At 42.3% G+C, this 27,403-nt stretch overlaps 1 protein-coding gene across 1 annotated transcript in view; it reads left to right on the top strand.

The window, feature by feature from the left end:
* Window positions 1-27,403, top strand: part of PLB1 (phospholipase B1) — a 42,562-nt gene that overhangs the window by 12,476 nt on the left and 2,683 nt on the right. The window contains exons 16-54 of the mRNA XM_053459085.1: window positions 285-351; window positions 1,010-1,068; window positions 1,381-1,454; window positions 2,073-2,116; window positions 3,263-3,371; window positions 4,363-4,411; window positions 5,913-5,999; window positions 8,069-8,134; window positions 9,191-9,291; window positions 10,344-10,425; window positions 10,962-11,066; window positions 11,169-11,264; window positions 11,762-11,833; window positions 11,943-12,008; window positions 12,090-12,150; window positions 12,486-12,544; window positions 13,938-14,011; window positions 14,487-14,530; window positions 15,335-15,443; window positions 16,434-16,485; window positions 17,022-17,102; window positions 18,060-18,125; window positions 18,470-18,570; window positions 18,745-18,826; window positions 19,099-19,203; window positions 19,778-19,873; window positions 20,204-20,275; window positions 20,628-20,705; window positions 21,230-21,290; window positions 21,739-21,797; window positions 22,417-22,484; window positions 22,775-22,818; window positions 23,525-23,624; window positions 24,363-24,414; window positions 25,076-25,156; window positions 25,649-25,714; window positions 25,974-26,068; window positions 26,680-26,761; window positions 27,266-27,364. Of these exons, the coding sequence (XP_053315060.1) occupies window positions 285-351; window positions 1,010-1,068; window positions 1,381-1,454; window positions 2,073-2,116; window positions 3,263-3,371; window positions 4,363-4,411; window positions 5,913-5,999; window positions 8,069-8,134; window positions 9,191-9,291; window positions 10,344-10,425; window positions 10,962-11,066; window positions 11,169-11,264; window positions 11,762-11,833; window positions 11,943-12,008; window positions 12,090-12,150; window positions 12,486-12,544; window positions 13,938-14,011; window positions 14,487-14,530; window positions 15,335-15,443; window positions 16,434-16,485; window positions 17,022-17,102; window positions 18,060-18,125; window positions 18,470-18,570; window positions 18,745-18,826; window positions 19,099-19,203; window positions 19,778-19,873; window positions 20,204-20,275; window positions 20,628-20,705; window positions 21,230-21,290; window positions 21,739-21,797; window positions 22,417-22,484; window positions 22,775-22,818; window positions 23,525-23,624; window positions 24,363-24,414; window positions 25,076-25,156; window positions 25,649-25,714; window positions 25,974-26,068; window positions 26,680-26,761; window positions 27,266-27,364 (2,964 nt within the window). The remainder of the gene's footprint in view (window positions 1-284; window positions 352-1,009; window positions 1,069-1,380; window positions 1,455-2,072; window positions 2,117-3,262; window positions 3,372-4,362; window positions 4,412-5,912; window positions 6,000-8,068; window positions 8,135-9,190; window positions 9,292-10,343; window positions 10,426-10,961; window positions 11,067-11,168; window positions 11,265-11,761; window positions 11,834-11,942; window positions 12,009-12,089; window positions 12,151-12,485; window positions 12,545-13,937; window positions 14,012-14,486; window positions 14,531-15,334; window positions 15,444-16,433; window positions 16,486-17,021; window positions 17,103-18,059; window positions 18,126-18,469; window positions 18,571-18,744; window positions 18,827-19,098; window positions 19,204-19,777; window positions 19,874-20,203; window positions 20,276-20,627; window positions 20,706-21,229; window positions 21,291-21,738; window positions 21,798-22,416; window positions 22,485-22,774; window positions 22,819-23,524; window positions 23,625-24,362; window positions 24,415-25,075; window positions 25,157-25,648; window positions 25,715-25,973; window positions 26,069-26,679; window positions 26,762-27,265; window positions 27,365-27,403) is intronic.

The following is a 27,403-nucleotide window of genomic DNA, read 5'->3' as shown; positions in this document are numbered from 1 at the left end:
GGCCAAATCCAGGGGTTCACGACACGTCATTAATAAGAATAATCCAGAACGCGCTCAACCCTTTCATTTCCTTTTTCCTCCCCGTATTGCAGCTTATATTGTTTTATAGACGCAATGTTTTCGGGGTCCGCCTCTAAACAAACAGTTAATCTCTTAGATTTGGGGGTAATATTGGAAGGTCGGGTTCAGCCGAAATCTCTCTTTCTTCTAATGTCGAGTTACCCGAAGCGGCCGGGAATCTGTACTTTTCCTCCGAATCTCGGTATAACTTCTTTATTTTACAGCCGAGGGCTCTGGGTTCCAATTTCTCCTGTGCAGACACGGCGCCGTCAGACACCATCCCAACTTCTGGTGAGTGATATTCTTCGTATATCCGTTATCTGCACGTCGGGAGCAGGTTGTGCGGCTCGGTCCAGGCAGAGAGATGACTTACCGGAGCGGAGTTAGAGGCCGGAGAGCCCTGACTGGCATTATCACTCCCAACATCGCCTGCGGCATCCACGGAACTCTGTATATTCTATATCTCTACATCTTATTAATATATATATTGAGTATATAAAGCACTATGGTAACACTCCATACAGGTTCCCGTCTCCTGCGTCTCTGATTGGCCCGATTAACCTCTTTTGGAACCCAAATCCCATCCATTATTCTGCTTTTAAATTCCTCGGCTTCCTAAGCGGCTCCCAATAGGTCACAAAGTCCCATGAAAAAGTTATCCTGTCCTCCTTGGACGCCGTCAATGGATCTTCTGCAGCGTTTTCTCACGTTCTTCCATCTGTGATTCGCTCCAAAAACATTTCGGAGCTCTGATGGAGACCGCTGCGGGTCGAAACGTTGGCGAGGTCTGAACGATAGGCCTTGGAGGTTTCCATGCGTCTGTTCTTTATGTCCTTGAGGTCTGAGCTTCGCATGGCGATGGTTTCTGCTTGAGTAACTGTTGTTGGACGAGGAGGACCAGAAAGTCATCGTTTTTCTACAAATCTCTTATAAATATCTTCACGTTTAGTCCACAGATTGAAGCCGGCAGACATCAAGGTCATCGCTGCCCTGGGGGACTCGATAACCGTAAGTATCACCAGTAGAAACCTACGGATAGCGTCTTGCCCTACGGTTGTTGGCCAAAGATAATATCCCGCCGGGATCTGCGTTTAATAATAAAGGGTTAAATCCGACATCCCCTAATCCTATTTAACGCGTTTAACTGGGGATCGGGCCGTTTTTAGATAGATTTTTCGCCCACGGCCAGCAGTTTTGCCAATCTCCCCACCGGTGACGTTACAGATCGAAGCTGCCGGTGGGAACGGATCCGTGAAGCCTCCTTGTCCGGTCCGTCATTCTTCAAATTTCATAACCAATTTAATTTTTTTTGACTCGCAGGCCGGTAACGGCGCCGGGGCTCTTGCCATCGACCTTCTGGATGTGGTGACGGAGTACCGCGGCATCTCCTGGAGGTCAGCGGACATAAACTTCCTTTAATTCATATAATGAAAGGGACAGAATTATGTCCCCCTTTCTTCCCCTGATGCCCCTCTCTCCTCCCCATTGTGCCCCCTTTCTTTCCCTGATGACCCTCTCTCCCCCCTGTGATGCCCCCATTTCTTCCCCTGATGCCCCTCTCTCCTCCCCATGATTCCCCTCTTTCCTTACCCGTGTCACTCTTTCCTCCCCTGTTACTCCTCTTCCCTACCATGTATCCATTTCCTCCTCTGATCTCCCCCCCCGATACCCCTCTCTCCTCCCCTGATGCCCCTCTTTTCTAGGAGGTCGGAATGTTTGCTGGGTATGAGGGGATCGCAGGGTTCTACAGCCCTAAAAGCCCCGATAATGTGTATAGAAACAGCAGGAAACGGCTTTATAAATTAAACGGGGGAAATAAACCCCATTATTCTTCTAAATGCCCCAATTCAATGACCGTTTATTAATAACCTTCTCCCGTTATCTCCTTGGGCCAATGAGAGGGGAAAACGCACCTTTGTGTATTTTAGGAAGAACTAAACTAAACGTTGAATCAAATTTTGTCCTGTTTTGGGTCTTTTTATTTGAGTAAATTATTTTTTTTTCCCCGTTAGCATCGGCGGCGATGAAGATCTTTCCAACGTTACGACTCTAACAAGTATGCATTTCAATGTTTAATACATTCTGACGATTAGATTTCCGATCGCGTGGAGCAGCGTTAATAATCCTAAAAAAAATATCATGATTACATTAAGAAATATTTATGTATTATGGGAGGCCGCGGGAGCAGCCGTCTGAACTTCCTGCTCTCTCCCCTGCTTTAAAATTGCTGATCGTTGCCGATTGGTTCAGGCCCAGAAATGGATTAGATAATGCTGGCTCTGCCACAGGCTGCCACCGGTCTCAGCTTCCCTAAGTCAGTCCCAAAAATCATAATATTTTATTAGAATTTCATAAATGACTCCGTTAATAAGAATACTAATCAATTCACCGCCTCTGCCCCTCTGTAATGCCCCGGGGCTCGTGGCTAACAATCCATATATTTAAATAAATCATAATACTTTGACTTCCAAAGAACTAACAAAATATTTCTGCTGCCGTCTCTGATGATTTACCCTCCCCCCAGGGCAAATTATATGCATCGCCCTCTAGATTGTCAGCTTGCAAGCAGGACGCTCTTTGTCTAATGTATCATCTTATTATTATTATTTATTATTTATAGCGCCATCATATTCCGCAGCACTGTATTAGACGCACAGTTCTAGTTTTATCAGACCCTTTGAATGTAGGGACTGCAAGAAGCACTGCGGGAATTGTTGGTGCTATAGTAATAAAATATATTATTTATTAATATATAATAATAATAATATTAATAATAATAATCAGTATAATAATAATAATACGCAGTATAATAATAATAATATTAATCAGTATAATAATAATAATACTCATAATAATAATAATAATAATAATCAGTATAATAATACTCATAATACTCATAATAATAATCAGTATAATAATAATAATAATAATAATACTCATAATACTCATAATAATAATCAGTATAATAATAATAATAATAATAATAATAATAATAATAATAATAATACTCAGTATAATAATAATCAGAATAATAATAATTAGCATAATAATTGTTGAGGGTATCCCCTGAAATCTTTTAGCGCACCACAACTTACGCAATGGCGTCCTATAAACATTGTCCTATAAATATTCTTTGCCGTATTTAACGTGACGATAATTAATACAGGTTTTTTTTATAACATGATGTTTTGTTTTTTTTTAGATATTTTACGGCACTTTAACCCCAGCATAGAGGGTTATTCGACGGGCAAAGGACCGCATTTACTTGCAAGATCCAAGCTAAACCGAGCGGTTCCGGGAGCGAAAGCAGAGTACGTCGAAAAAACGCTGGCAGTTCCAGGAGGTTTTTAATATATTCTGGATTTTGCAATCCTAACAGATTTAAATTACAAGCAGTGATGACATCATCAGATACTCAGATTAACCCTAAAGAACCCTCAGATTCCTGTGACAGTCTATAATAGATCCTGCGCTGAACACGCTTAAATTTATTATATTGTTTTAGAAAATGATCCCTTTTTATTGGGCCCTTGGGAAGTTTTTCTTTGGGGCTCCTTAAAAACATAGAGCCCACTCTGCATAATAAAACTCCTCTGTGTTCGTGATGCGGATTACGGTACAACCCTGTCGGAAAATACTCAACACCTGCTCCCCCTGACAAAGCATGCACTGGGCCATAATATATCTTTGATGGATTTTGGGATGCAAGGCTTTACCCATCTCGAGCTAATGGGGTGCAGACCTTTGACCCCCCATCCATTTTTGGACAGCATTCTCTGATAGGAAAAAATATTATCTGGCGGCAGATCAGATCCATTCGGCCCATCAAGTCTGCCCCTTTTGCCACTTCAGCTGGGAGGCTGTTCCACTTATCTACCACCCTTTCAGTAAAGTTCAGACTCTAAAAAATATTGGGATTTCTTGATATTTTGCTGGTAATTTATTCCTAAATAGAATATTATTATTATTATTATTATTATTATTATTATCATTTATTACTATTATTATTATCTTTATTATTGTTATTGTTTTTATTCATATTTGGATTATTATTATTATTATTATTATTGTTTTTATTAATATTATTATTACTGTTGTTATCATTATTATTGTTTTTATTATTATTATTATTGTTATTAATAATATTATTATTATCATTGTTGTTGTTTTTATTAATATTTGGATTAATATTATTATTATTATAATTGTTTTTATTATTATTATTATTATTATTTTTATGTTATTGTTGTTTTATGAAGCGCCATCATGTTGACCGCTGTCTCTTTTCCTCTGATTTCGCAGCGACATGCTGAAGCAGGCAAAGTCTTTGGTCGACAGAATGAATTCCTCGGTGAGTTTATCGGCACGTCTGGAGTCAGTAGATGTTTATTTTGTATCATTCAGCAAAATATATTGGCGCCACATATAAAAATAATTCTGATTCACAGTTTAAAAAAGTATATGTCGCCATAGCAACCAATAAAAGCAACCAATCAGCAGGAATATCCCATCAGATAATGCTTGAAACTTTGTATCGGGCGTCTGGCTACCGCCTGACATCGCTCCATCCTCACCGGATCTGCCTCTCCGCCGGGCTGGGTATGGCCGTATATATTCAGATATTCAGCCATCAGCTGAACTGATGTCTGCAGGCAGCCGCCGGCCTTAAAGTGCCAGCGCCACCCTGTCATCGTGCGCCCCCGAGGCCCGATGTTTCAGTTATACATGGCTGAAGCACTGATATAAGGAGTGTCCTCCAACAGTTATCATCACACCCATAACGCTCAGCCGACCTCTTTTGGGTAGTTGAGCAGACAAGAGAGAAAACCCTCTACAACGAGTGCCAGAAAGCAGTGACGAGTCACAGAGTCAGCATAAGACTGACCAGGTCACAGAGGTCCACGAGGAGCCAAGCTCCCAAGGTCATTCATGTCAATGTCTTACTCGGGGAACGCAGGGTTAAGCGGATATTCTTGTAACCCGGCGATAAGACTCTTTAGCTGATTATCATTCTTTATTGCTGTGGTTTATTTGCATATGGGGCCACGTGTTGATGTCACAGAGTGGGTGGGGCCGGAAACTGTATGAAAAAAATGATTAGATTAATATTTTAGAAAATTTCAAGAGCCCTACATTTACACCACGAACAGAACATCTTGGGTTCGGACCTTTTTGATGCCCGTTACATTTCCTCAGAACCGGCCAAACCTTCTGGGTTTTTTATTACAAAATGCATATAATCCCAAATCACGCGCCCTATATATATCTATAATTATTATATTATTATATATATATATATAATCCACCCGTGAATCAATAGCGTATATTATACATATCAGTATCTTAGTGGCCTTAACAGCTGCTGACTGGCATTGTGCTCATTGTTACTAAAGACTACACAGAAGCCTAGACCCTGGAATCATTCATTAGTTTTGTCTTAGATTCAGGAGCCATATGCCCATTTCATGTATGTTTAAATCCCCCCACTGCATTAGCCTCTACCACTTCTGCTGGGAGGCTGTTCCACTTATCTACCACCCTCTAAATTAAAACTTCCTTCCGTTCCATCTCAGCCTCTGACTCTCTAGTGTTGGATTCCGGTCTCTTGTTGTAACTTTTCTCCTCCTTTGAAATAAATTCCCCCCCGTAATTGAAGTACTTTGTTCCTGTTAGTTATGCAATAAGGTTTGGCTTTGCTTCTGACCATTTGGGCAACCAAGTCATCCAAAAATATTCAATGTTACTTGGTCTGAATCTTAGTTGAGCGCCATCTTTTGTGTTGGGTTTATTTTAGATCAATGGAATTTTGGAGAATTAACGGTTAAAGACGGTTTTTCCTGCTTAATTTTCAGAATGTAAACGTTAATTTGGCCGAGGACTGGAAGCTTCTGACGATATTTATCGGCGGAAATGATTTATGCGCCATTTGCAATAGCCCGGTAAGTCGCTTTCCCCTTAATACAACCCCATATTCCACCTGCGTTCTGCGCATGAAAATCAGGCAACAGAGTAACAGAGTAACGCGGTAAAAGAGTAACAGAGTAACAAAGTAACAGAGTAACAAAGGAACACGGTAACAAAGTAACAGAGTAACACGGTAACAGAGTAACAGAGTAACAAAGGAACACGGTAACAAAGTAACAGAGTAACAAAGGAACACGGTAACAAAGTAACAGAGTAACACGGTAACAGAGTAACAAAGGAACACGGTAACAAAGTAACAGAGTAACACGGTAACAGAGTAACAAAGGAACACGGTAACAAAGTAACAGAGTAACACGGTAACAGAGTAACAGAGTAACACGGTAACAAAGTAACAGAATAACACGGTAACAGAGTAACAAAGGAACACGGTAACAAAGTAACAGAGTAACACGGTAACAAAGTAACAGAGTAACACGGTAACAGAGTAACAAAGGAACACGGTAACAAAGTAACAGAGTAACACGGTAACAAAGTAACAGAGTAACACGGTAACAGAGTAACAAAGGAACACGGTAACAAAGTAACAGAGTAACACGGTAACAGAGTAACAGAGTAACACGGTAACAGAGTAACAAAGTAACAAAGTAACAGAGTAACAGAGTAACACGGTAACAGAGTAACAGAGTAATTTAGGTTGAAGAAAGCCCTTAGTTCGGTCAAGTTCCCCCTCCTACCGATTCTTCCTGCTTTTGATCCAAAAGAAAGCAAAAAAAACCCAATTAAGCTATCTTTTCAGATTTTGCTACTCAGAGGGAAAAATTCCTTCTTGACCCCAAAATGCAATCAGATTCCTCCTCGGTTTGAGAAGCTGTAAAATATTTCTGTTTATTCCGTCATTTATACCCCTGTATGTTCTGCTTTTACCCCTTTTGGAGGCATCCGGTGTATCTGATAGAACCTCCTCTCTCGGCGGTGGATTCCGTACCTTTACTGCCCTCACTGTAACGAATCCCTGCCTTTGATGTGGGTGAAATGTCCGCTCTTCCCGTCTCAGAGGACGACCTCTCGTTCTTTGTACGTTTCTGTTAATGATCGGGTCGCTGGAGAGCTCTTTATATCGGGCCCCGCAAATATTCATACAGCGTTATAATATCCCCCCTAAGACGCCGTTTTTCTAGCGTATATAGAGGCAACGTTTTTTAGTCTCTCTTCATAACTTATAACGAGGCAGAAGATACCCCCCCACCCCGTTAATAAATAGCGTATATTATACATATCAGTATCTTATTGGCCTTTACAGCTGCTGACTGGCATTGTGCTCATTGTTACTAAATATCTATAGCAAACTAGCAAATGTTGGGAAAATTCGATGTTTTTGCAGCAAACTGGGTCAGTAACACTGGAGTTCAGCACGTCAGACTCTGCATTTATCGTACCGAATATATTTATAGTTTGCATATCACATTCTGGATGAGATAACGGCTCTGAAATATATCGCGCCGCTAGCCTGATACACTCTGCCTTCTATTTTAATCAGATTGGATAAATGACTTTACGAGCGACGCTCTTATCGACACTCGCAGTTTTTAGAAAGATATGTTATGGGATATGAAGAATAACAGGCGGTATCATATGACTGCCGAGCCAAGGCTATACATCAGCCCCGTCCGACCCCATCTAGCCCGTCTAGTTTCTCCTGCTGTAGCTTCAGGAGCCGTATGTCTATCCCATGCATGTTTAATATCCTCACTGTATTACCCTCTACCACTTCTGCCAAGAGGCTGTTCTACTTATCTACTACCTTCTCAGGATAGTTAACTTGCAACGAATGCGGGTTCATTGTAAATCTCATTCAAAATGTATTTAAAAATAGTTGTATCAAATAACAAATGAAATGAAAAATAACAACATGTACAAAAAAAAATAAAGCACATGGAAAAATCACACCAAAATAAGATTAAAATATATAAGAAAAGATAACTATCCAAAGCTTTTTTTTATTTGCATCATATTTTAGATTTTTTTAAATAGTCACCAAATTTTGCATCACAATTATTTTACTTTACACTCCTTTTTCTTTCAGATTGATCACTCTCCAGAGAAGTTTGTAGAACACCTGGAGGAGACTCTGGATTATCTACAAAAAGAGGTAAAAATGCATTATTCTAGAGTTTTTTTTCGATTATTATTCAATATAGAGATTCTTGTGTCGACAAATAAATGTACATTTTCTATACTCAAGAACTACAACAGCAGCAAAATACTGCTAGCATTTAAAATTAACTGAATTCAGTACGAATCGGACGAAAAACTAAGCAAAACGCTCAGAATTTTCATCCAAAATTTGCGGGCTTAGATTCTCGCACTAATTCTCTCGCACTCTCTCACACTCTCATTCACTCTCTCTCACTCTCATTCACTCTCTCACGCTCTCATTCACTCTCTCACACTCTCATTCACTCTCTCACGCTCTGTAAACCAGTTCTTCTTCTGCATCTTGTTCTTCCGTCTCCCCTCTTCTCTCCTCTGTTTTCTCTTCTATCTTCAATCTGCTATCTTCAGGAACTATAATAATAATAATAATAATAATAATATAATATAATAATAAAAGTTTAATTAAACTTTGTCTTTACTAAAATACATTTTATTGAATAAAAATGTAAAAGATAACATTATTATTATATTATTATTGTATAAATCATATATTTATATAAAATTATAAAGTAACACAATATTAAATATAAATATAGAATATTGTAATTCTCATTGGTTTTATTTTAGTGAAACTAATCAAAATATTAAAAAAATATATTAAAATATTAAATCTGATGAAAAATTAGAACGGCCAATAAAACAAATAAACAACAGAATTCTGAACACAATGATATTACAATAAAATTCCTAAAATAGTGATTTTGGGATCTGCATAAAAGTTTAGCTTTAGATTAGATTTCAATATAACTCTTTTAGATTTATTTTGTTCAAATACATTTTTATTTGTTATTATTCTAAAAAAAAAAATACTTTTCCTCCACTAAAGTTCTATATTTTTAGCAGTATGACCCATTCATTTTGCGCTGTGATCTAAACTTTATGCAAACCCCCCCCAAAAAAACATTCCTTAATTTCATCCACATTCTACGCCTTTATTACCAAAAATGTATCTATTTACCAAAAATAATAATAATATGAATCTGTTTGACAGGTGCCGAGGATGTTTGTGAATCTAGTGACAATCCTGGACATTCTACCTCTCCGAGAACTTTACTACGATACGAGAACTAACTGCCCGGAGATCGTAATGAGGTGACAAATTATTACTATATTTACTTTTAGCTTCTTCAACTCGGAGAAGCCTAAAATTGTCGAGCAGATCGGCCCCCAATCGGCCCCCGTGTAGTCGCTCGTTTCTCCTGCTGTAACGACTCAAACCATAATCAGTCGTTGGTCTCGTCTTAGATTCAGGAGCCGTATGTCTGTCCCACGCATGTTTAATCCCCCTCACTGTATTACCCTCTACCACCTCTGCTGGGAGGCTGTTCCACTCATCTACCGCCCTCTCAGTAAAACAAATCAGGAACTTTATTGTTTAAGATCTTGAGGAATCTCGTTTTAAAACGATACTCTAAACACCGACTCAGATAATTACGTAAAAGCGGGAAAAGATCTGAAAGTAACCGAAACCAAATGGAAACATTGTCTTTAAACGCTTACCGAACCTACATCCTATTATCTGCTTTATTGATAATAATAATAAAGTCGTCGGGTGAAGGAACCCCCTTATCGTCTTTCAGAAACATTGTATCAGTAAATAAATAAATGAAGGATCAAAGGCTGCTGCGAGAATAGATTGAACAGCAACGGGCTTCTTCGATAAGATCAGATCTCAGGGCTAAAAAGATGTATTTATTGCCTCTTATCAATAAGCTGAGCGATTATTCTGAGAGTCTCTATCATGACGAAGCTGATGGAGAAGATACCGGGGAGCAGAATCATTGACGGCGGCGCTGCGATGAGTAAAGGTTAACAAAGAGGAGCACGCAAGGAGAAGAAAGTGGCGCAACGCACCCCGTGATGAGGAAATGGGCACCTTTATGCGTAGTTAAGGCTGAGAGCTGTGTCGTCTTAACACCAAAATAAGATGAAAAAATATTTATTTACATTTAATTTTATCATTTTGCTATTTTGAATTTTTTTTTATTTTTTTTTTATTCCATTAAGCATTATTAAAGCAGCCAAAAGTGATCAAGTAATCAGGGGGTAAAGCAAAAGCAGGCGTAACGGCATAAACCCAGCAGGTCCGTTTAGAGGAACCCTGAAGGGTCTCGCGTAACGGGATCTCTTTCTTCTCCCCGCAGCGCCCTGTGCGGGTGCGTCGTGGATCACGCCGCAGACTCCCCCGAGATCCAAACTCTTAAGTCATTTAACAAGCAGTATCAGGTAAGAGCGCGTTCGCCGTACAGAAGCCCATCATCGGGTGACCGGACCCGGCGACGTAACGCTGTCTCCGCACCGACGGGGGGGTTCATTACTTTGGGTATAAATTCTGAATAAATGGACCAACAGCCACATAGACTTTATGTCTGAAAAATAATTAAAAGAAGGTATTTTTATAATGGACTCTTCTTGTAGAGCCTGACATGTATGTGGAGTTGGGAAGCTACCATAATATATTTATTGATACGGTTGTTGCTGTCATGGAGGTTTTACCATTAATGTCGTTAGCTGGGATGGTACGTTGTATGAACCTTGGCTGTTGGTTCATGCTTGGACCTCCAGTATTGACTTGATGACCACGAATGTTGAAGCTCGGCTACCAACAAACCAGCCACTAAACCAACCACCCCATAATCATCGACGGCTGACCACCCATAGAATATATATCGTGAAGGAGCTTCGCTTCCATTCATGTAAAGTGTGAAGGTCTCTTCTATAATCCATGTGAACCGACTTAGTCCCGTTCTGTTCCCCATTAGGAGAAAACCCGGCAGCTGGTGGAGAGCGGCAAATATGACACAAAAGACGACTTCACGGTTGTCATTCAGCCGCTGTTGGAACAGCTTGAGATACCACTGAATGCGGTAAATATTAACATCGATAAGCAACTTCATGAAATAGCTGCAAGAAAGCTTTGATTCTACTGAAACTATGTGTTACAAACTCCGTCTGCGTTGATTATTTAGGAAGGCGTCCCTGATAGATCCTACATGGCGCCCGACTGCTTCCATTTCGGGGAGAAGGCTCATGCCCAGGCTGCCCGCGGACTTTGGAAAAACATGGTAAGTGTGGAAAAGGTAGGCGTTCGCTGGGCCACGCGGTCATCTGAAGGAGAATCGGTCATTACAATGAATCTAGGATCTCAGGTCAGCACCGTGGGTGATGTTTAGGTCCATATAGAACGTCGGCAAGGATCTCGGTGGAATGATGACATCAGCTCTGATTCCAAGAGATTGTCTGTTGGTTGGGAAAAAGTTTTTGAACCCAACGGGTCTCTCAAGACATCCACTCTTTGTCTTCGACTTCGTCAACTGAGTTTTAGCTGCCAAGTTGTGGAATTTATCCATCGTCCTTCCTGCTTCTTAGTCGATTGAAGAAACGTCACCCTTACAGACCTCCTGTAACGTCTCCACCCCTCGCGGAAAGTCCTGCAGGTGTCGGAATTCCGTCCGCTGAGACAATGAACGCTCGGCTGACTATATAAAGGTTACATCTCTATAACCCAGACCCTCCTTTACTGTCTATAATAAACACGGCTGCTTGGTTTATTTTCCTACAGCTCGAACCCCTCGGTCAGAAAACCACCGGTCAGGACCTCGATGCCGACATTCCTATCAGCTGCCCACCGCCGGTACGTACCGGCAACAGAAAAAGAGAAGTGTTAGACAGAACGCGTTTTTTTCACTCGCTGATCCCGATAAGTCCGGCTAACGCTCTCTGTTTATTTTCTGATTCCCTAGAATGACCCGTTCCTGAAGACGGCAAAGAACAGCAATTACACCTACCCAACGATTACCCCCGATCCAGTGAGTAAAGCGCCTAGGTGAATGAATGGCGGATACGGGGTGTATGAATGAGCTCGTGACGTCTGCCCTTTGTGTTTGTAGGTCCACGGAAGCCAGTTGCACTGCACCGACAAGGCTCCATCGGCTCAGATACCCACCTCAGGTGAGGCTAAGGCGCAGTTACCCCAAACACTCTGGCTTTTACGCCAACTTCTGAGTGGGGCTTCTGGGACTCCTGCCGATCGTGAGTCGTTTGAATATGTTTTCAACGATTCCTGCTGTGCTTCCATTGATTACCATCACAGAATATCTGAATAAGAAACAAGGATATAGACGCGTTAGCCCAAGAGGAACCCGGGTTTTGTGCCCTTTGCACACTAGGACTTGTCTTTGGCCAATAACCCGATGACCGGTCAACAAAATCCCGCCTGTTTCAGATTTTTTGACATCATCAGAGCTGAAAGTCGCTCTCCTGACGGAGTTTTCTGTGTGTTTCAGTTCATGCGCTGAGACCGGCTGATGTCAGAGTGGTGGCCGCCATTGGAGACTCGCTGACCGTAAGATAAATCTCCTGTCTGACTTCGTTAGTTAAATGTTTCTCTGACAAACTTGATGAAGGGTTGGATTTCAATTTAGTGGAGGGGTAGAGAGAATCTACCCCCCCTGCAAATCTTGTGTTACAATTACGTGCATCAGAAAACTGGTGAGCCGAGGATGATGGGAATATTAGTGTATACGAGCAGAGGACCAGGCTTCTAATCCAATACAATCTATCTAAGCAAGTAAAGAGGCTCATGGGAGTCACACTGGGGCTGGAAGACTTACAGGGGAATCAGCCAGTTATTAATGTGTGCGCTCTCTTCATCTGGAGGCCGCCGGTGCTGTCAGTCATGTGATATTTTGGGTGACTTTCCCGGCTCATTCACCACACTGAGCTGATGCTTTATGGCAATGCTAATGAAGTCCACTTCTCCATAGACTTTCCTTAGTCAGAGAGTCCAACTGGCGACTAAGACTGAGCCTTTCTATTTATCGTCTAGTACATTGAGGCTCAGATAACAGAACGAGAACAAATGGCTGATATACAGCAGCCTAAAAACATTAAATTATGGGGTTAAAACTACAACTGGGGTAAAAAGCAAAAAAAAGCTCAATATTTCTGAAAATTCTTTTTACTTGGCGGATTCCCCTTTAAAGATTCTCTGCGTTAACTTGAGACTAGGTGATAATTTGCTCCTTGCTTTGATAAATGAGGGTTTCTTCCTGTGTGCGCCAAATAATGATAGCACAGAACACGGGAATCATCTGTCTGAATGCAAATGGAAGCAGAGGGGGCTTTGTAAGAGTTCAGGGGAGGAAAAATTGTAAATCAGATTGTTTATCTTTTTAATAATGAAAAGCTTTCAATAATAATTCATTTAATAATGAATATTAATAATTAAAAAATCATAACTTAAAATACCGCCAGTTTGGGATTTTCTTTAGAAATATACCTTTTCTTGTTCATTCAGGTTTAACTTTTCTGCAGTTTTTAAGATAATTTTAAATTCCTTTTTTTGGAGCTCATTATGGTGGATTCCTGGGAGGTACATATGCTAATTAGCTCCACCCCTCTTCCAAATTCTCCTCCTACCTTGTAAACATTATAATAAAAAAAATGGACATAGAAACATAGATAACAGCTACTTAAATACTATAACAGCGTGTGCGCCGAGGAATTAAAATCTGTTATTAACATATTAAGCGCGGGATGCCGATAATTATTCTGGAACCTATAGAAACCCCATATGGAAGATTTTTTTATGCTTCGGTCGTTAATATTAATTTGTCCTTAATTACACGTTCAGTGATACATGATATAGAAATAAGGCAGGAAACGGCTTAATCTCACACTGATTAATTCTATTAATTGTTATTATTAATCATTAATTCACTGATTAATTACTCTAGGCTGGAAATGGCATCGGATCCAAACCGCAAGACGTCTTTGATGTGTTCAACCAGTACAGGGGGCTGTCGTGGAGGTAACTTTTACTGTGTGGGAACCGCAGGACCCCCTTTATAACAGGGAGCTGAATTTAACCCTTTTGTAATGAAATGATCCATTATACCCTTCCCAGAAAAAAATCTTTAATCATATTTTAACAACCAATATAATGCGTTCTCTCTTTTCCTTATTCCACTTGGAGATGTCTAAAGAAACTTAAAGTCCGTAAAATTAAAAAAAAAAAAAAAAAAAAAACTTTTTAAAATGATTTTTGATGGGCAGAATAGTGCATTATAAAAATATTATTATTATTATTATATTAATGATTTATTAAATGGCGTTACATTATATAAATTGCTAGAATACTGGGCATTGTCTCCCGTGACCCGTCGGGGTGAACTTGGCAAGTACTAGAACCGCGTTACTTTTTAGTACGGCCCAAGTGACAGGCGGAGGACGCGGGACCCGGCCGTAATATGCATCCAAATAATGTACGTTTTCATATATTTCAGCATCGGCGGGGATTCCACGTTGGACCAGGTTACGACCCTGCCGAGTAAGTATACCAGAAGATATAGATGTCATTTAAAGTGAAAATATTAAAATAGGAGTAATGAATGAAAATATATATATTGCCTTCATGTCGACATTCTTTGTGAAATCGTTTTATAAGAAGGGCCAACCTATTGCTTTATACCGAATAACACTGATGATAATACAGCTTTTAAAATGTGCCTATAGGTTAGACTCAAACCTTAATCAGTCGTTGGTCTCGTCTTAGATTCAGGAGCCGTATGTCTATCCCATGCATGTTTACATTCCCTAACTGTATTACCCTCTACCACTTCTGCTGGGAGGCTGTTCCACTTATCTACCACCCTCTCAGTAAAGTAAAACTTCCTTCCATTCCATCTCAGCCTCTGATCTTCTAGTGTTAGATTCCGGTCTGTTGTTGTAACGTTTCTCCTCCTTTGTTAAATCCCTTTCTGTATTTAAATATCTCCCCCAAGCTGTGAATATTTATATATAAAGTCTAGGAAGTCTTATTTCATGTTATTTCACGTCGCGTCATACGTGGGAGCTGCCATCTTGCCTCCTGATTTAAACGATTCCCCGGGCGATAATACTTTGTTATAAAATGACAAGGTTAATATTATATGTTCTAATTAAATATTATAGGTTCTCCATCGTTAAATTAATAAGATTTTGGGTATTTTGATCATATTCACTACCGTTCAAAAGTTCTGGGTGATTTGAAATCTTCTCGATTGTTGGATATGACATCATAGAGAGCCGGAGAAGACGTATGATGTATACAACTATCTGAGCCCGTCGGTTCTGCCGTTTTATTTCCTCTCAGATATTCTTCTGGAGTTCAACAAGTTCCTAACCGGGTACTCGACGGGAAACGGCAGCAGCTCCGGCCACAACTCCTTTCTGAACGAAGCCGTTCCTGGAGCCAAAGCCTTGTAAGCGCTCCCTACGGCGACATCATGCGTTTATTGAACAAGAAACTTTATTTATAAAAAAAAACAAACAAAAACAATATTGATTGACTGCATTCTAATCTTTGAACAAAAAATAGTTTTTTTTTTAACTTTTATAAATAAATAAATAAAACGTCTTACGCGCCAGCGCTGGACATATAGATCAGCTGACCTCCTGTACGTTGTTGCACTTTGTTCACGTTTTGTTCTTTGCCCCGTATAGATCGCTCGTCTCTATTGTTTTCATGTTTTTATGGAACAGATAATATTCATCAGGATTTGTGGCATTATATAGTGATACCGCGTATCCCAGGGCCGATAATATAACTATTAACCCTTATCATCCCGTCCATTATAGGTGTTTATTCACCTTTACCCACTCGGCACATTTCTCCAGATATAATGCCGCTGATAGTCCGGGGAGTTACTGGAAGACGGATTATAGACTCTGTAATAATTAACTCGCCGTTTGTGTCTCATACGTTCAAAACGCAAATAATTACTGAATATCAGGAAACAAAAGATAAAACCTGTCCTGATTGTCCAGCGCTTGGATGAAAGAGGATTTTGTTCAGGTTTCCAAATCCTATATGTTACGGTTCTATATGCTAAATACGCTAATTGCAGTTTACAACAAGAAACCCCCCCTTATTTGTGTGCCATGGTAGCGGCCGTCCTAACTTCCGGTTCTTAAGTTATCTCTTCTCAGCAATTAAGTTGCTGATTGTTGCTGATTGGTTCAGGCAGCTTTTGTCGGGGAGGGGGGGGGAGAACCTCAGGGCAGGAAATTGATCAGATAATGAAAGTTCTGCCACATTTTGCCATAGATCTCGGGGGGGGGTAAAAAACATTTCCTTTAAAAAAAATTATTTAAATGAATTTATTTATAATAAAATGTGGTGGTTATATTAATTTTCTTGCTAATTGACGAAATATGAAAGATACTTTTTTAACCATTTATTGTTTTTGCAGCAATCTGCCAGAGCAAGTGAGAGCGCTGATCGATCAGATGAAGACCGACAACGTAAGAAAGTCCTAGGCCTGACCCAGGGCAGATCCCCCCCCTCCAGCCGGCCCCTCCACGGCTGGCGGTCTCACTGCACAGCACCAGAATGTGATGTCATATCCCAGCGTGCTGTGACTTAAAGGCCTCCCCTGGTTGGTGTCGCCAACTTCCGGGTTTCTCCTGGAGACTCCGGGTGACGCACCACTTCTCCTGGTCTCCGGAGAATGGGAGGGGGAAGTGGGTGGGGAGTGTGTCATGTCCCACTTCCCCTCCAACCAGGGACCGCCCACCGACGCCAACGGAACCGCCCACTGACATCAGCAGGCCGCCCACTGACATTAGTGGGACCGCCAAAAAAAGGGAGGGCTCCGGGTAGTTGGATATTCCCAGGTCTGTTTCTAACCCAATAATTATATTATTGTCTGATAAATGCAGTGGCCACGGTTTGGTTTTCGTGGTTGGTAATTGGATAACAGGATAAATCCAGGGATTTAACACAAAAAGACACAAAAAAAAAACCCCGTAAAGATTCTAAAACATTTGTCTGTTTGCAGAGAGTGGATTTTTCCAATGACTGGAAAGTGATTACGGTTCTGATCGGCGCCAACGACCTTTGCGCCTCCTGCACGGACAGCGTGAGTATTTCTTTGTCCCATAGCATCAAATAATACTTTAATAATGGAGAGCGGGGGAGGAATTTCCAATCGAGAGCAGGTATATAGAAGTAGGCGTGGCTAAGGGTAAGCCCTGCCTTATTACATCTAGCCCCGCCCCTGCTTAATTCAGAATAAGTAGTAATATTTATAAATGTATTGTCACAAAACAAATATATTCTGTGCAAAGAAATAGTGAAAATGGGTCCAATTTAATTACCCGTCTAAAATTTAATTGGTTGTGACGAGGAAATGCGTGATTTGTGATTTCATGACCTGCCTAAATTCACAATTTTTAGGGGTAAAATCTAGACGACGATCACTAAAATCACTAACAATGACAGCCAATGGAAAGACCTTGAGTGAAGCGATTCAGAGGGTTCCGCAGGGACTGAGCGCGTGTTACATGGATACATTTTATTGAGATTTTGTATTATTATTATTATCGTTATATTACATTAAAATATATACAAGTTACATATATCCAAAATTAACTGGCTACATGTATGCGATTCCGTTGTTACATCAATAAGATGATCGTGTGTAGCGGGTATATATATACAGGGAATGTGTAAAGGTTCTGTCTCAGTTTCAGCTTGTATCAAGGGGATCTGGACACATTTTCCCGTTAGTTTAATCACAGTTGTTCTATTGGTTTGATCTCCGTTGGCTTGCCTGGTTTTAAATGTAATAAAGGTTACTTTGTGAAGGAATTCGGAGTTACCCGCACTAATCCCTGCTTTCTCACTATGTGCCCGGGGCGCCGAATCCGTTCACTATGAGTAAGAATCGGGGCCGATGCTTTTTGGGGAGTTGGATGTGACGCAGGGAGCAGCCCCACAATAATGAATTGCAAAGACTCTCCCCTCTGGCATTCATAGGGTTAAGATGACTGATATCAGCTTTATGGGTTTTCATGTTTTCCGATCTCTTTTCCAGAACGTTTTCTCGCCTGTGAGTTTTGTCTCCCACATCCGCGAAGCTCTGGACATTCTGCACAGTGAGGTGCGTTCCGTGCGGAGTATGGGTGGGATTATATGGAGGGTCTCTGTGATGAGCTGGTGGGGGGCTCCGCATCGCCTTCCCCTGTGCTTGAAGGAGGGCGATATTGGAAACATAGTTCACCTACGGGGGGTAGAAACCATATCGCCGCCATCCCCAAAGCATGACTTTACCCTCAACCCCCCCTAATACAAGACTAATTGGCAGCATTGTATATACAAGGTGTTACATACATTACGTATATGTTATGGGGAGACCCCTCCGAGGGGTAATACCCCCCAGCAACACTTCATTGGTGGTTTCCTTAAGCCGCTCTATGAAGCGCTTTCTGTCTCCTCCGTTTCCAGGTCCCGAGAGCGTTTGTCAATCTCGTGGAAGTCATGAATCTGATCCCGCTGAGAGAAGCCACGATGGACCCCCGGGTTCAGTGCCCCGGCATAGTTACAAGGTGGGTAGCCTCAGCGGTACTGGGGGAGAGTAACGGGCGAAAACTCCCCAAAATGATCCATTCTTACAAAACATAGAAATGTCTGCGTACGCTGCGTGTCCGAGGACGGGAATATCGTCACGCGGGGGGATTATTGTAATCTCTGGGGCTGAAATATCTGTTCCCCCCCCGCAGGATGCTCTGTCCGTGTCTCCTCAACATCCCCGAGACGTCCCATGAGATGCAGATCATAAAAGATGCCAACCTCGCCTATCAGGTAAACCAGCAGCCTTTAACATAGAAACCCAGAGCCGGCCGGCAGATCGGCCCCATCCGGCCCCCGTCTAGTCACCCGTTTCTCCTGCTGTAACGACTCAAACCTTAATCAGTCGTTGGTCTCGTCTTAGATTCAGGAGCCGTATGTCTCTCCCGCGCATGTTTAATCCCCTCTGTTGCGTTGGGTAATGTTCAGAATGAAGAGTCCCCCCCCCCCGTGAATCCCGACTGCCCTTCCTATAAATCTCTCCCCCCCGCCGCTGTGTTTTGCAGCACAGCACGCAGCATTTGATCGACTCCGGAAGATACGACACCAGAGAGGATTTCACTGTCGTCCTGCAGCCTTTCTTCCGGAACACAACCATCCCGTATCTTCAGGTAAATCCTCATCTCTGGAGAGACGCGGAGATTAAACGGTCACAGATGGGGGTGTTGTGTGTCGTGCGGGGGGCGTCATGGCGGCTTAATGGCGGCTCCACAACTCCCAATAGCTCTATGTTTTTAAAAATATTCCCTCCGCCTATGTATGCCCCCCATAGCTGGGCGACGAGCGTCTCCTGCCAAACGGGAGCTTATTTAGGAGTCTGGACTTGCCTTGGGGGGGAGTCTTTGCTCAATAAGCCGAGTCCAGGGTCCGGCTTGGCCCGTTTCAGTTGTTGCTGCACCCCCATTTCTCCTGCCCACCTCTGCTGTAGTTTTTCTTTAATTTGGGCATTTTTTGTGCCTGTGCCGGGGGGGGGGTAATCTGGGATATAATTCCAGACGGCAGATTTTGTAAAGAAACGTCTTGCGTTCGCCTCCAGTGGAACTCCGTGCCCTTCATTCGACTGCTTGGGACGCTCCGGGTGATGGGAGTGGTGATCTCTGCACTCAGATACCGGTCCAGCCCTGTCGAGAAGCTGACGTTCCTTATAGAAAGATCATTCTCTCTATTTTTCTGTATTTTTGTTAGGACGGCCGGCCCGACATCTCCTTCCTCGCCCCGGACTGTTTCCATCTCGGCCAGAAAGCCCAGTCTCAGTTGGCCCGGATGCTCTGGAAGAACATGGTGCGTACCCAGCGGGCCCATGCGCGACGTTATTAACGGGAAATCATTTATAGAGATTTTTAAAGTTATTCTTGTAATAAGACTAAAAAAAATGTAAAAATCTATAGAAGTTCCTACGTTACCTAAAATTAAAAAACTAAAAAATTAGCCAGTTCAATTGGCGTTTTGACTTCCGGACCGAATTCAGAGCAAAAAGCCGGAGTTTTGGACCAAGAGCCGACAACCGAGATTCAGTAAAAACTCTGCAGCTTGCAAAAAACGCCGATTCGCTGGAGATTTCTCGCTAGATATTCCATCCGTCATCGGAGAATTTTTTTTTTCTCTTTACAGCTTGAACCCCTTGGGCAGAAAACGGCCGCTTTGGACTTTCTGGAAAATATTACTCTGAGCTGCCCGACCCAGGTATGTTTCAGAAGAGTCAGCATTTATTGCCATAGCAGCGATTAGCAGCCAAAAAACGTAAGGGGTTACAAGAACCCACCGTGTTTTGTTATTTGGAAATGTATCAGGCAAAGAATAATAATATTTTTGCACCAGAAATATTGCGGTTATATATGGCCGTCCTTTATCTCTTGCTTAACGGACGTCAGCGGATGCTCTGCCGTGTTCTGTCTTCACCCTGCAATCGGCTATTTTTTTTGCTCTAATTATTATTATTAAATAAGTAAATTAGGTGAAATGGGTAAATTAAGGAGGTTGTCAAAAGCATCGTTTATTCCTACTGACTTTTTTGTATTTTTTTTTTTTTTTTTAGCAACAACCCTTCTTGAGGACGTTTAAAAACAGCAACTACGTCTACCCAAGCCCTCCACCCACTCCGAAACCGGCAGAGGTAACTCGGCTCCTCACACATCTGGGTCTGTTCACTAAGAAGTCGAATGGTCAGTCAAGTTAAGGGTTAACTCGACCGACCAGTCCGTGCCCCAGCCGCGCGCCCTCGCATGCTAAACACCGACGAAGCGTCTTACCGAGTCGCTCATCTGTGAATCGTTTGCGAGGGAATGCGAGTGACGGGGACTTTACGTTCTCTGCGAGGGAATGCAAGTTCAATGTGAATGCTTTCTTATATATTAATGTGAACCGGCGCCCCCCAGTGTTCAGAGCCTGCACTGCATCTATATTAACTTCAACGGGATGATCATTTGAGAGGGTCCTGTTTTTGTTGACACCACCTACTGTTATTTCTGGGGGTCACTAAAACCCAGGGGTACTTTTTTGTAAGTCAGCGATGTTTGGTGCTTTTCCCCGCTCTGAACTTTTGGAAGAGCTGCTGTAACGGTAAAATCTTTATGGACCAGGCTGTCATATAACACGCTGCGGTCACTAATCCTACAATACTCTCCCTCTGTAACGCAGAACTGGGGTAGTGACCTGACGTGCCAGGCAACGGGACCTTCCCCCCAGATCCCCACCTCAGGTGAGCAGAACCCGCGATCGTTCCTTAACTGGCCAGAAAAAATCATTTCACATAAAATACTTTACAGTCAAACCTCCTTAATAATGACCTCCCAATCAAATATTTACTACCCCCTTAATCCAATCTGACCCCCGATCTACTAAACACCCCGCCTCCTTATCATACTGCCTGTGGGGAACAATAGAATGACTCAGTCTTAATCACCCAGTCTGACTCTCTGATTAATGAAAGTCTATGGAGGAACTGACTTCATTAGCATCGCCATAAAGCGTCAGCTCAGTGTGGTGTTTGAGCTGGGAAAGTCACCCGAAATATCACATGACTGAGAGCAATAAATTCCCTCACTGTATTTGCCTCTACCACTTCTGCTGGGAAGCTGTTATACTGTATCTACCATGAATAAATGTAAGAAAAAAACTAACTATAATCGAATGTCGTTATTATCCAGTCCACAAGCTCCGTCCAGCCGATATCAAGGTGGTGGCAGCGCTGGGAGACTCGCTAACAGTAAGTGCGCACTCATTCTCTTATATATTCACCAAAACAATTTATTTATTTTATGGCAAATAATCAGTTTGGGCTGAACTATTTTTGGAGGTTTTTTGGTTAATGGAAATATCAGATTTCCTGGACATTTCGTATCGAGTGTTACCCAGAAACAGCTTTGAAAATGTCGAATTCCAACATATTACTGAACAAACTGGAAAGAGAATGGGAAATTGATATATTGTTTGCTCAGCAACTGGGACTAAAGCATTAATGCAGGGTGGGCATAGGGTTAGTGGTCCCTCGGGGGTGGTATTTCTTTGCTGCCCCTGGTAACCAAAACACGCACACATACTAACACTCAAACTCGCTCTAACACCCACTTACTCTAACGCCATCCACTTACACATACATACACACACTACCCCCCTCCGTCCTCCCACCACTCACCTCTGACATGCCAAAACCATATGCTGACACTCACTCACACTCACGGGCTGCTGTGCTGCTACCCCCTACTACCAACACGCATTATGTGACCCCGCTGGGCGCCAGGGTGTCACGCATGACCCTGCGTTCATTGACTTTCCTGGACTGCATCTTCTGATTGGGGTCCTAATTGTTTGAATCCGGCCCTTAGGCTGCCTTTGGTGCCAACGCGACCTCATTGGCTGACTTTGCAAATGAATGGAGAGGAATTTCCTGGAGGTAAGAATGAGAGGGAACGTCACATTCCGGCTTATTCTAAATGATTACGTATCGCATCCTCTTTTACTTTTCACTAAAGAGACCTCTAAAGCCCCTAAATCTTGCGTAACTTTGCGTATTTTGCTATGCTGACCCAATAATTCTCCGTTATGTATTATAAACATCACACCTGACTTCATTACCTGCCGCGGCAACCTGTGAAGCTTCGCTTACTTTTTATGTTTTATTAAATTAAATATTCAAGTCTTATGGGGTGGATTTCTCACGGAAACAACGTTCTTCTTTTGCAGCATCGGAGGGGACGGGACCCTGGAGACGCACACGACGATACCAAGTGAGTTCAACCTGAATTTCATTTATTACCCTCGCTGTATGAGCGTCAAACTCCCCCCCCCCAAAAAAAATGCATCATCAATAGAGAATACCCTTTTTTTGGCTGAGGGCGTTATTATTATTATTTATTATTTATTGTTATTATTATTATTATTTATTGTTATTTTTATTATTATTATTTTTATTTATTGTTATTATTATTATTATTATTTATTGTTATTGTTATTATTGTTTATTATTCTTATTATTGTTATTATTTATTATTATTTATTCTTCTTCTTATTATTATTAATTATTATTTATTCTTATTATTATTATTTAATTATTTTTTAAAAAAATACAATGCCGGTAATATAAGTGCATTTTTTTATGGTATTGTTTTAAGATGATGATTCAGAGATACCCTTAAATGCCCCAAATGCCCTAAATAGATGTCACCAAGTGAGATAAATCCGTTTTGGGCATAAAGCCGAGTAACATAATAATTAAGGTTGAAAAAGTCCATCAAAGTCTTCAAAAGGAAACGTTCTTGGAATTCTGCCAAGATTCTTAAAATTGCTGCATTTGTAGCGAACATTCCGGTGAAATGCGTCGGATGGGGTTATCCCCCCCCCCCGAGTAGTGATAATTTTCACTTATAAAGCCCCCCCCCAGGTTCTTTCATGGCTTTCAGAAATTACTAATTGTTCTCATTCCCCCCCCCCCAGATATTTTAAAGAAGTTCAACCCAAACATTAAAGGATTCTCGACCGGCATCGGCAAAGAAAACTCCATGTTTAACGTGGCGGTCGGTGGCGCCAAAGCAGAGTAAGCGGGAAAATAAAAATCTCTTTTGTTTAACTCCGAGTGCGAGGGCGAGCCGGAGCTCCACTCGCCGTTTCTTCCATTAGTATGTTATATATCGCGTCTCCGTTGAGTCCATTCGCTCTTCTCTTCCTCACCGTTCTCGAGTGGTTCCTCCTCGCTGTTTTGGGGAGTTGCTGATTTGGGGCGGCGGATCACCGCGGTCTCAGGTCCTTTCTAATTCGTCACTCGGGGGGATCTTCTGTTTGAGGTCCCAGAAAGAAAAGTTTTTCTTATGTGAAATCCCCAAAAGGGTCAATATTTTCAATGACCGCCACATATCGTCCATTTCCCCCCCCCCCGGGGCGTCTCTCCGAGGGTCTCTGAGGGTCTCTCCGAGGGTCTCCGTCTCTGCGTTCTAATTCTAAGCACATCAAGAAAAGCCGCCAGGTGTTCTGAGACAGGAATATACTTTGAAATCTGGGCTGATTTGGTAAAAGGAAAGGAGCCGGTCCGCTCCCCGATGCCGGACGCCGAGGAGCTCGTGGGGGTCTCTCGGAGGGGACGCTGATGTCCTTCAGCCCTCGGCAGGCTGTCCCCGAACGGAAGCGGCTGCTTTGTTTCTGAAATCTTCCTATCTTTCTTCTGTGGTCTGTTAGTGAGGTTTAGCGGTTCCTGGGATGCGGTGCCGCGATTATTAGAGATTCTGATAGAAATAATTCTCCTTTGTAAATCATTAACGGTCGGCTTCCTTTTCTGCAGAAACATGCCGGCCCAGGCGCGCAGGCTCGTGGACTCAATGAAGGAAACCTCTGTAAGTTTGTCCGGTAGCCGTAAAAGTGTATCCGTGTATCCGTGTGTGCGTGTATCCGTGTGTGCGTGTATCCGTGTATCTGTGTATCCGTGTATCCCTGTGTGCGTTGTGGTTATTGTTTTAACCGCGCTTTGGAGGGTATTCGGTAAAAGCCTGAACAGTACCTAAAAAAATATTTAAAAAGTAGTTATTCCTGGGAAGTCAGGACCAGGCATCCACCCCTTCGTATTCCCCTCTGATTTAATAATACCAGAGCATCCATATTGGTGCTTTTCTTCCTGCTTTGTCACAGGTGCAATCCCTGCTTGAATACAGGTGTCCCCTAGAATTTTCCCTCTTCTGCTCCAAATAGAGGACGCCGGGTTAGCCGCGCTGATGGCAGTTTCTAAATGGAAATTCTATAAAAAAATATTTAAAAAGTAGTTATTCGTGGGAAGTCAGGACCAGGCATCCACCCTGGGGGGCTCCTGGAGCGCTGCAGCTTTCCGCTGAATGTGCCGCTTGTGGTTGGTGAATGCCAGGGTGTAAGCGTGTGTGTCGGGGCTCATATTAAGGAATGGAGCCCTATCAGCATGTGGGGATCAAAGGCCGCGCAAGTTCATATCCTGACCCATCATGCGCAGCACGGGTTCATTATTAACCATACGTTTCCATTCATCAGGGAATCCGTTTCGAAGAGGATTGGAAGATAATCACGATCTTTATTGGGGGTAACGACCTGTGCCAGTATTGTTCCAACAGGGTGAGTAGACGTGGGACGCCAGAAACCGGGCAATGGGGCATCTCCCCCCAAAAAACCCCGAAAACCCAAATTTATATTATATATCTTAAAGGGCTGTGAAGATCTAGAGTAGTTTACGCATGGAATAGCCTTCCAGTAGCAGCAGAAGACATCAATTCCAGATTCTATCTAGTAAAAGGCAACAATAGCCCTGACCTTGTAGGGGGCGCATTAAATATCATTAAGATTATTCAGAGGTTTTGCCTCATTCATGATTTTCAGGGAATGGTAAATTGCCATGTGACAGAAAAGCAGGTCCTGATAGGCTGTTGCCATAGAAACAGATTCCTATAATCTATTTTACTCTTTTTGTGATTAAGCTTTACAAGAAAAGCATAAATTGGCAGATCTGCTGAGATTTACGGGTTTAAATAATTAAATCTATAAATAATAATCAGAATCGTAAGAATCGGCTTTTATACAGAAATTAAGAGGTTTTCTCTTCTCCGCCAGGAGTGGCACTCGCTCCAGAATCACGTGAAGCACATCGAGGACGCGTTGGAAATACTTTACAAAGAGGTACGTCTCCCCGACGCGTTTATTGTAACAATGCCAATGATTCCAGTTACAAAGTATCCGGCGGTACAACGTCGGACCCCCCGGGGGACTCGAGCCTCGGGGTCCCCAAAGCAAGGGATTCTGTCGTCATTTATTCGGTGTTTGTTACCCAGTTCTGGGTGTTTCGGGGTAAAATCGTCACCCTGCATTGATTTGCCGATGCATGCGCGATCGCGTTAGTCCTCCCAGTCGTAGCTGTGACGCCGCGTGTTATCTCCAGGTCCCCCGAGCCTTCGTGAACCTGGTTGAAGTGCTGCAGGTGGAGGGACTGCGCACGGTGACAGCGGGGACCTTGGGATGCAGTCTCCTAAGACCGTGAGTACCAACGGATCGGCTGATGGGGATCGAGATACGAAGTCATCTAAGATCAAGCGTCCTCCCCGTTAGTCGAAGGACTATTACATTTATATACATAGAGTTCCAGCCGCGTGATTGGCCAGATATGTTAATGGGCAGCTGGACCGGATTAATTGCCCGCTGGGGGTATCATATATGTTTATGCACACAGCTGGAAACGATCATTTGTCTACCCGTCTGTACCGGATAGGGATCCCTAGAAAACGTAAGGAATAATGCCTTTTCTATATAAATTCAGTGGCATCTCCCATTGGCTGGTGCCCTCGGGTGTCAGTTTTTACTGATCCGTCAGATATAAGGGCTGATATTATATATTATATTATGTATTATATATTATGTATTATGTATTATGTATTATATATTATATATTATATTATGTATTATATATTATGTATTATATATTATGTATTATATATTATGTATTATGTATTATATATTATATATTATGTATTATATATTATGTATTATGTATTATATATTATATATTATGTATTATATATTATATATTATATATTATATATATTAACGATCTCTGGATACAGCCCGTGACCTCTGTGTCTTCTTTTTAGGAACCTGTGTCCCTGTTTCATAAACCCACGGGAAGGCTCCCCCGAGCTAAACGAAATCAAAAAATATAACCGAGACTTACAGGTAAGGGTTAACTCCACTGACCAGCCTCAGTCACATGACCTGACGTTTCCAAGGGCATACGAGTTCCTGCGACTTTACATTTTGCACGTTACAGGAGCCGACCCCTTCGTATTCCCCTCTGATTTAATAATACCAGAGCATCCATATTGGTGCTGTTCTTACTGCTTTGTCACAGGTGCAATCCCTGCTTGAATACAGGTGTCCCCTAGAATTTTCCCTCTCCTGCCCCAAATAGAGGACGCTGGGTTAGCCGCGCTGATGGCAGTTTCTAAATGGAAATTCGAAATCATTATTTCATTTACAGCCAGTTGGGAAAAATTCTGTTCAACAAAAGAGGTTTTATTTCCTAATTCATTCTCAGGTTTTTTTTTAAAAGGGCCCTAAGATAAGAGATTTGTGGGGCCCCAGACTGCGCCCCCCCCTGCACACCGCCACATATGTATCGTCGTATTGTAAGCCGCCAGGTCTCATCCGGCTCCTTCTCGCTCTGCTTCTTCCCGTCAGACACACGTGGCCGCCTTGGCTGAGAAGTTCCAGGGCCGGGAAGATTTTGCAGTTGTTGCCCAGCCATTCTTTGAGAACACGGTCGTGCCAGTGGACGGCGTAAGTACATGGGGGCAAAGAAACCCAGAACCTGCCGGC

Source organism: Spea bombifrons, chromosome 3 (genome assembly GCF_027358695.1).
Source record: "Spea bombifrons isolate aSpeBom1 chromosome 3, aSpeBom1.2.pri, whole genome shotgun sequence".
In the NCBI taxonomy this organism is placed as follows: domain Eukaryota; kingdom Metazoa; phylum Chordata; class Amphibia; order Anura; family Pelobatidae; genus Spea; species Spea bombifrons.
This window is presented reverse-complemented; position numbering and strand designations above follow the sequence as displayed.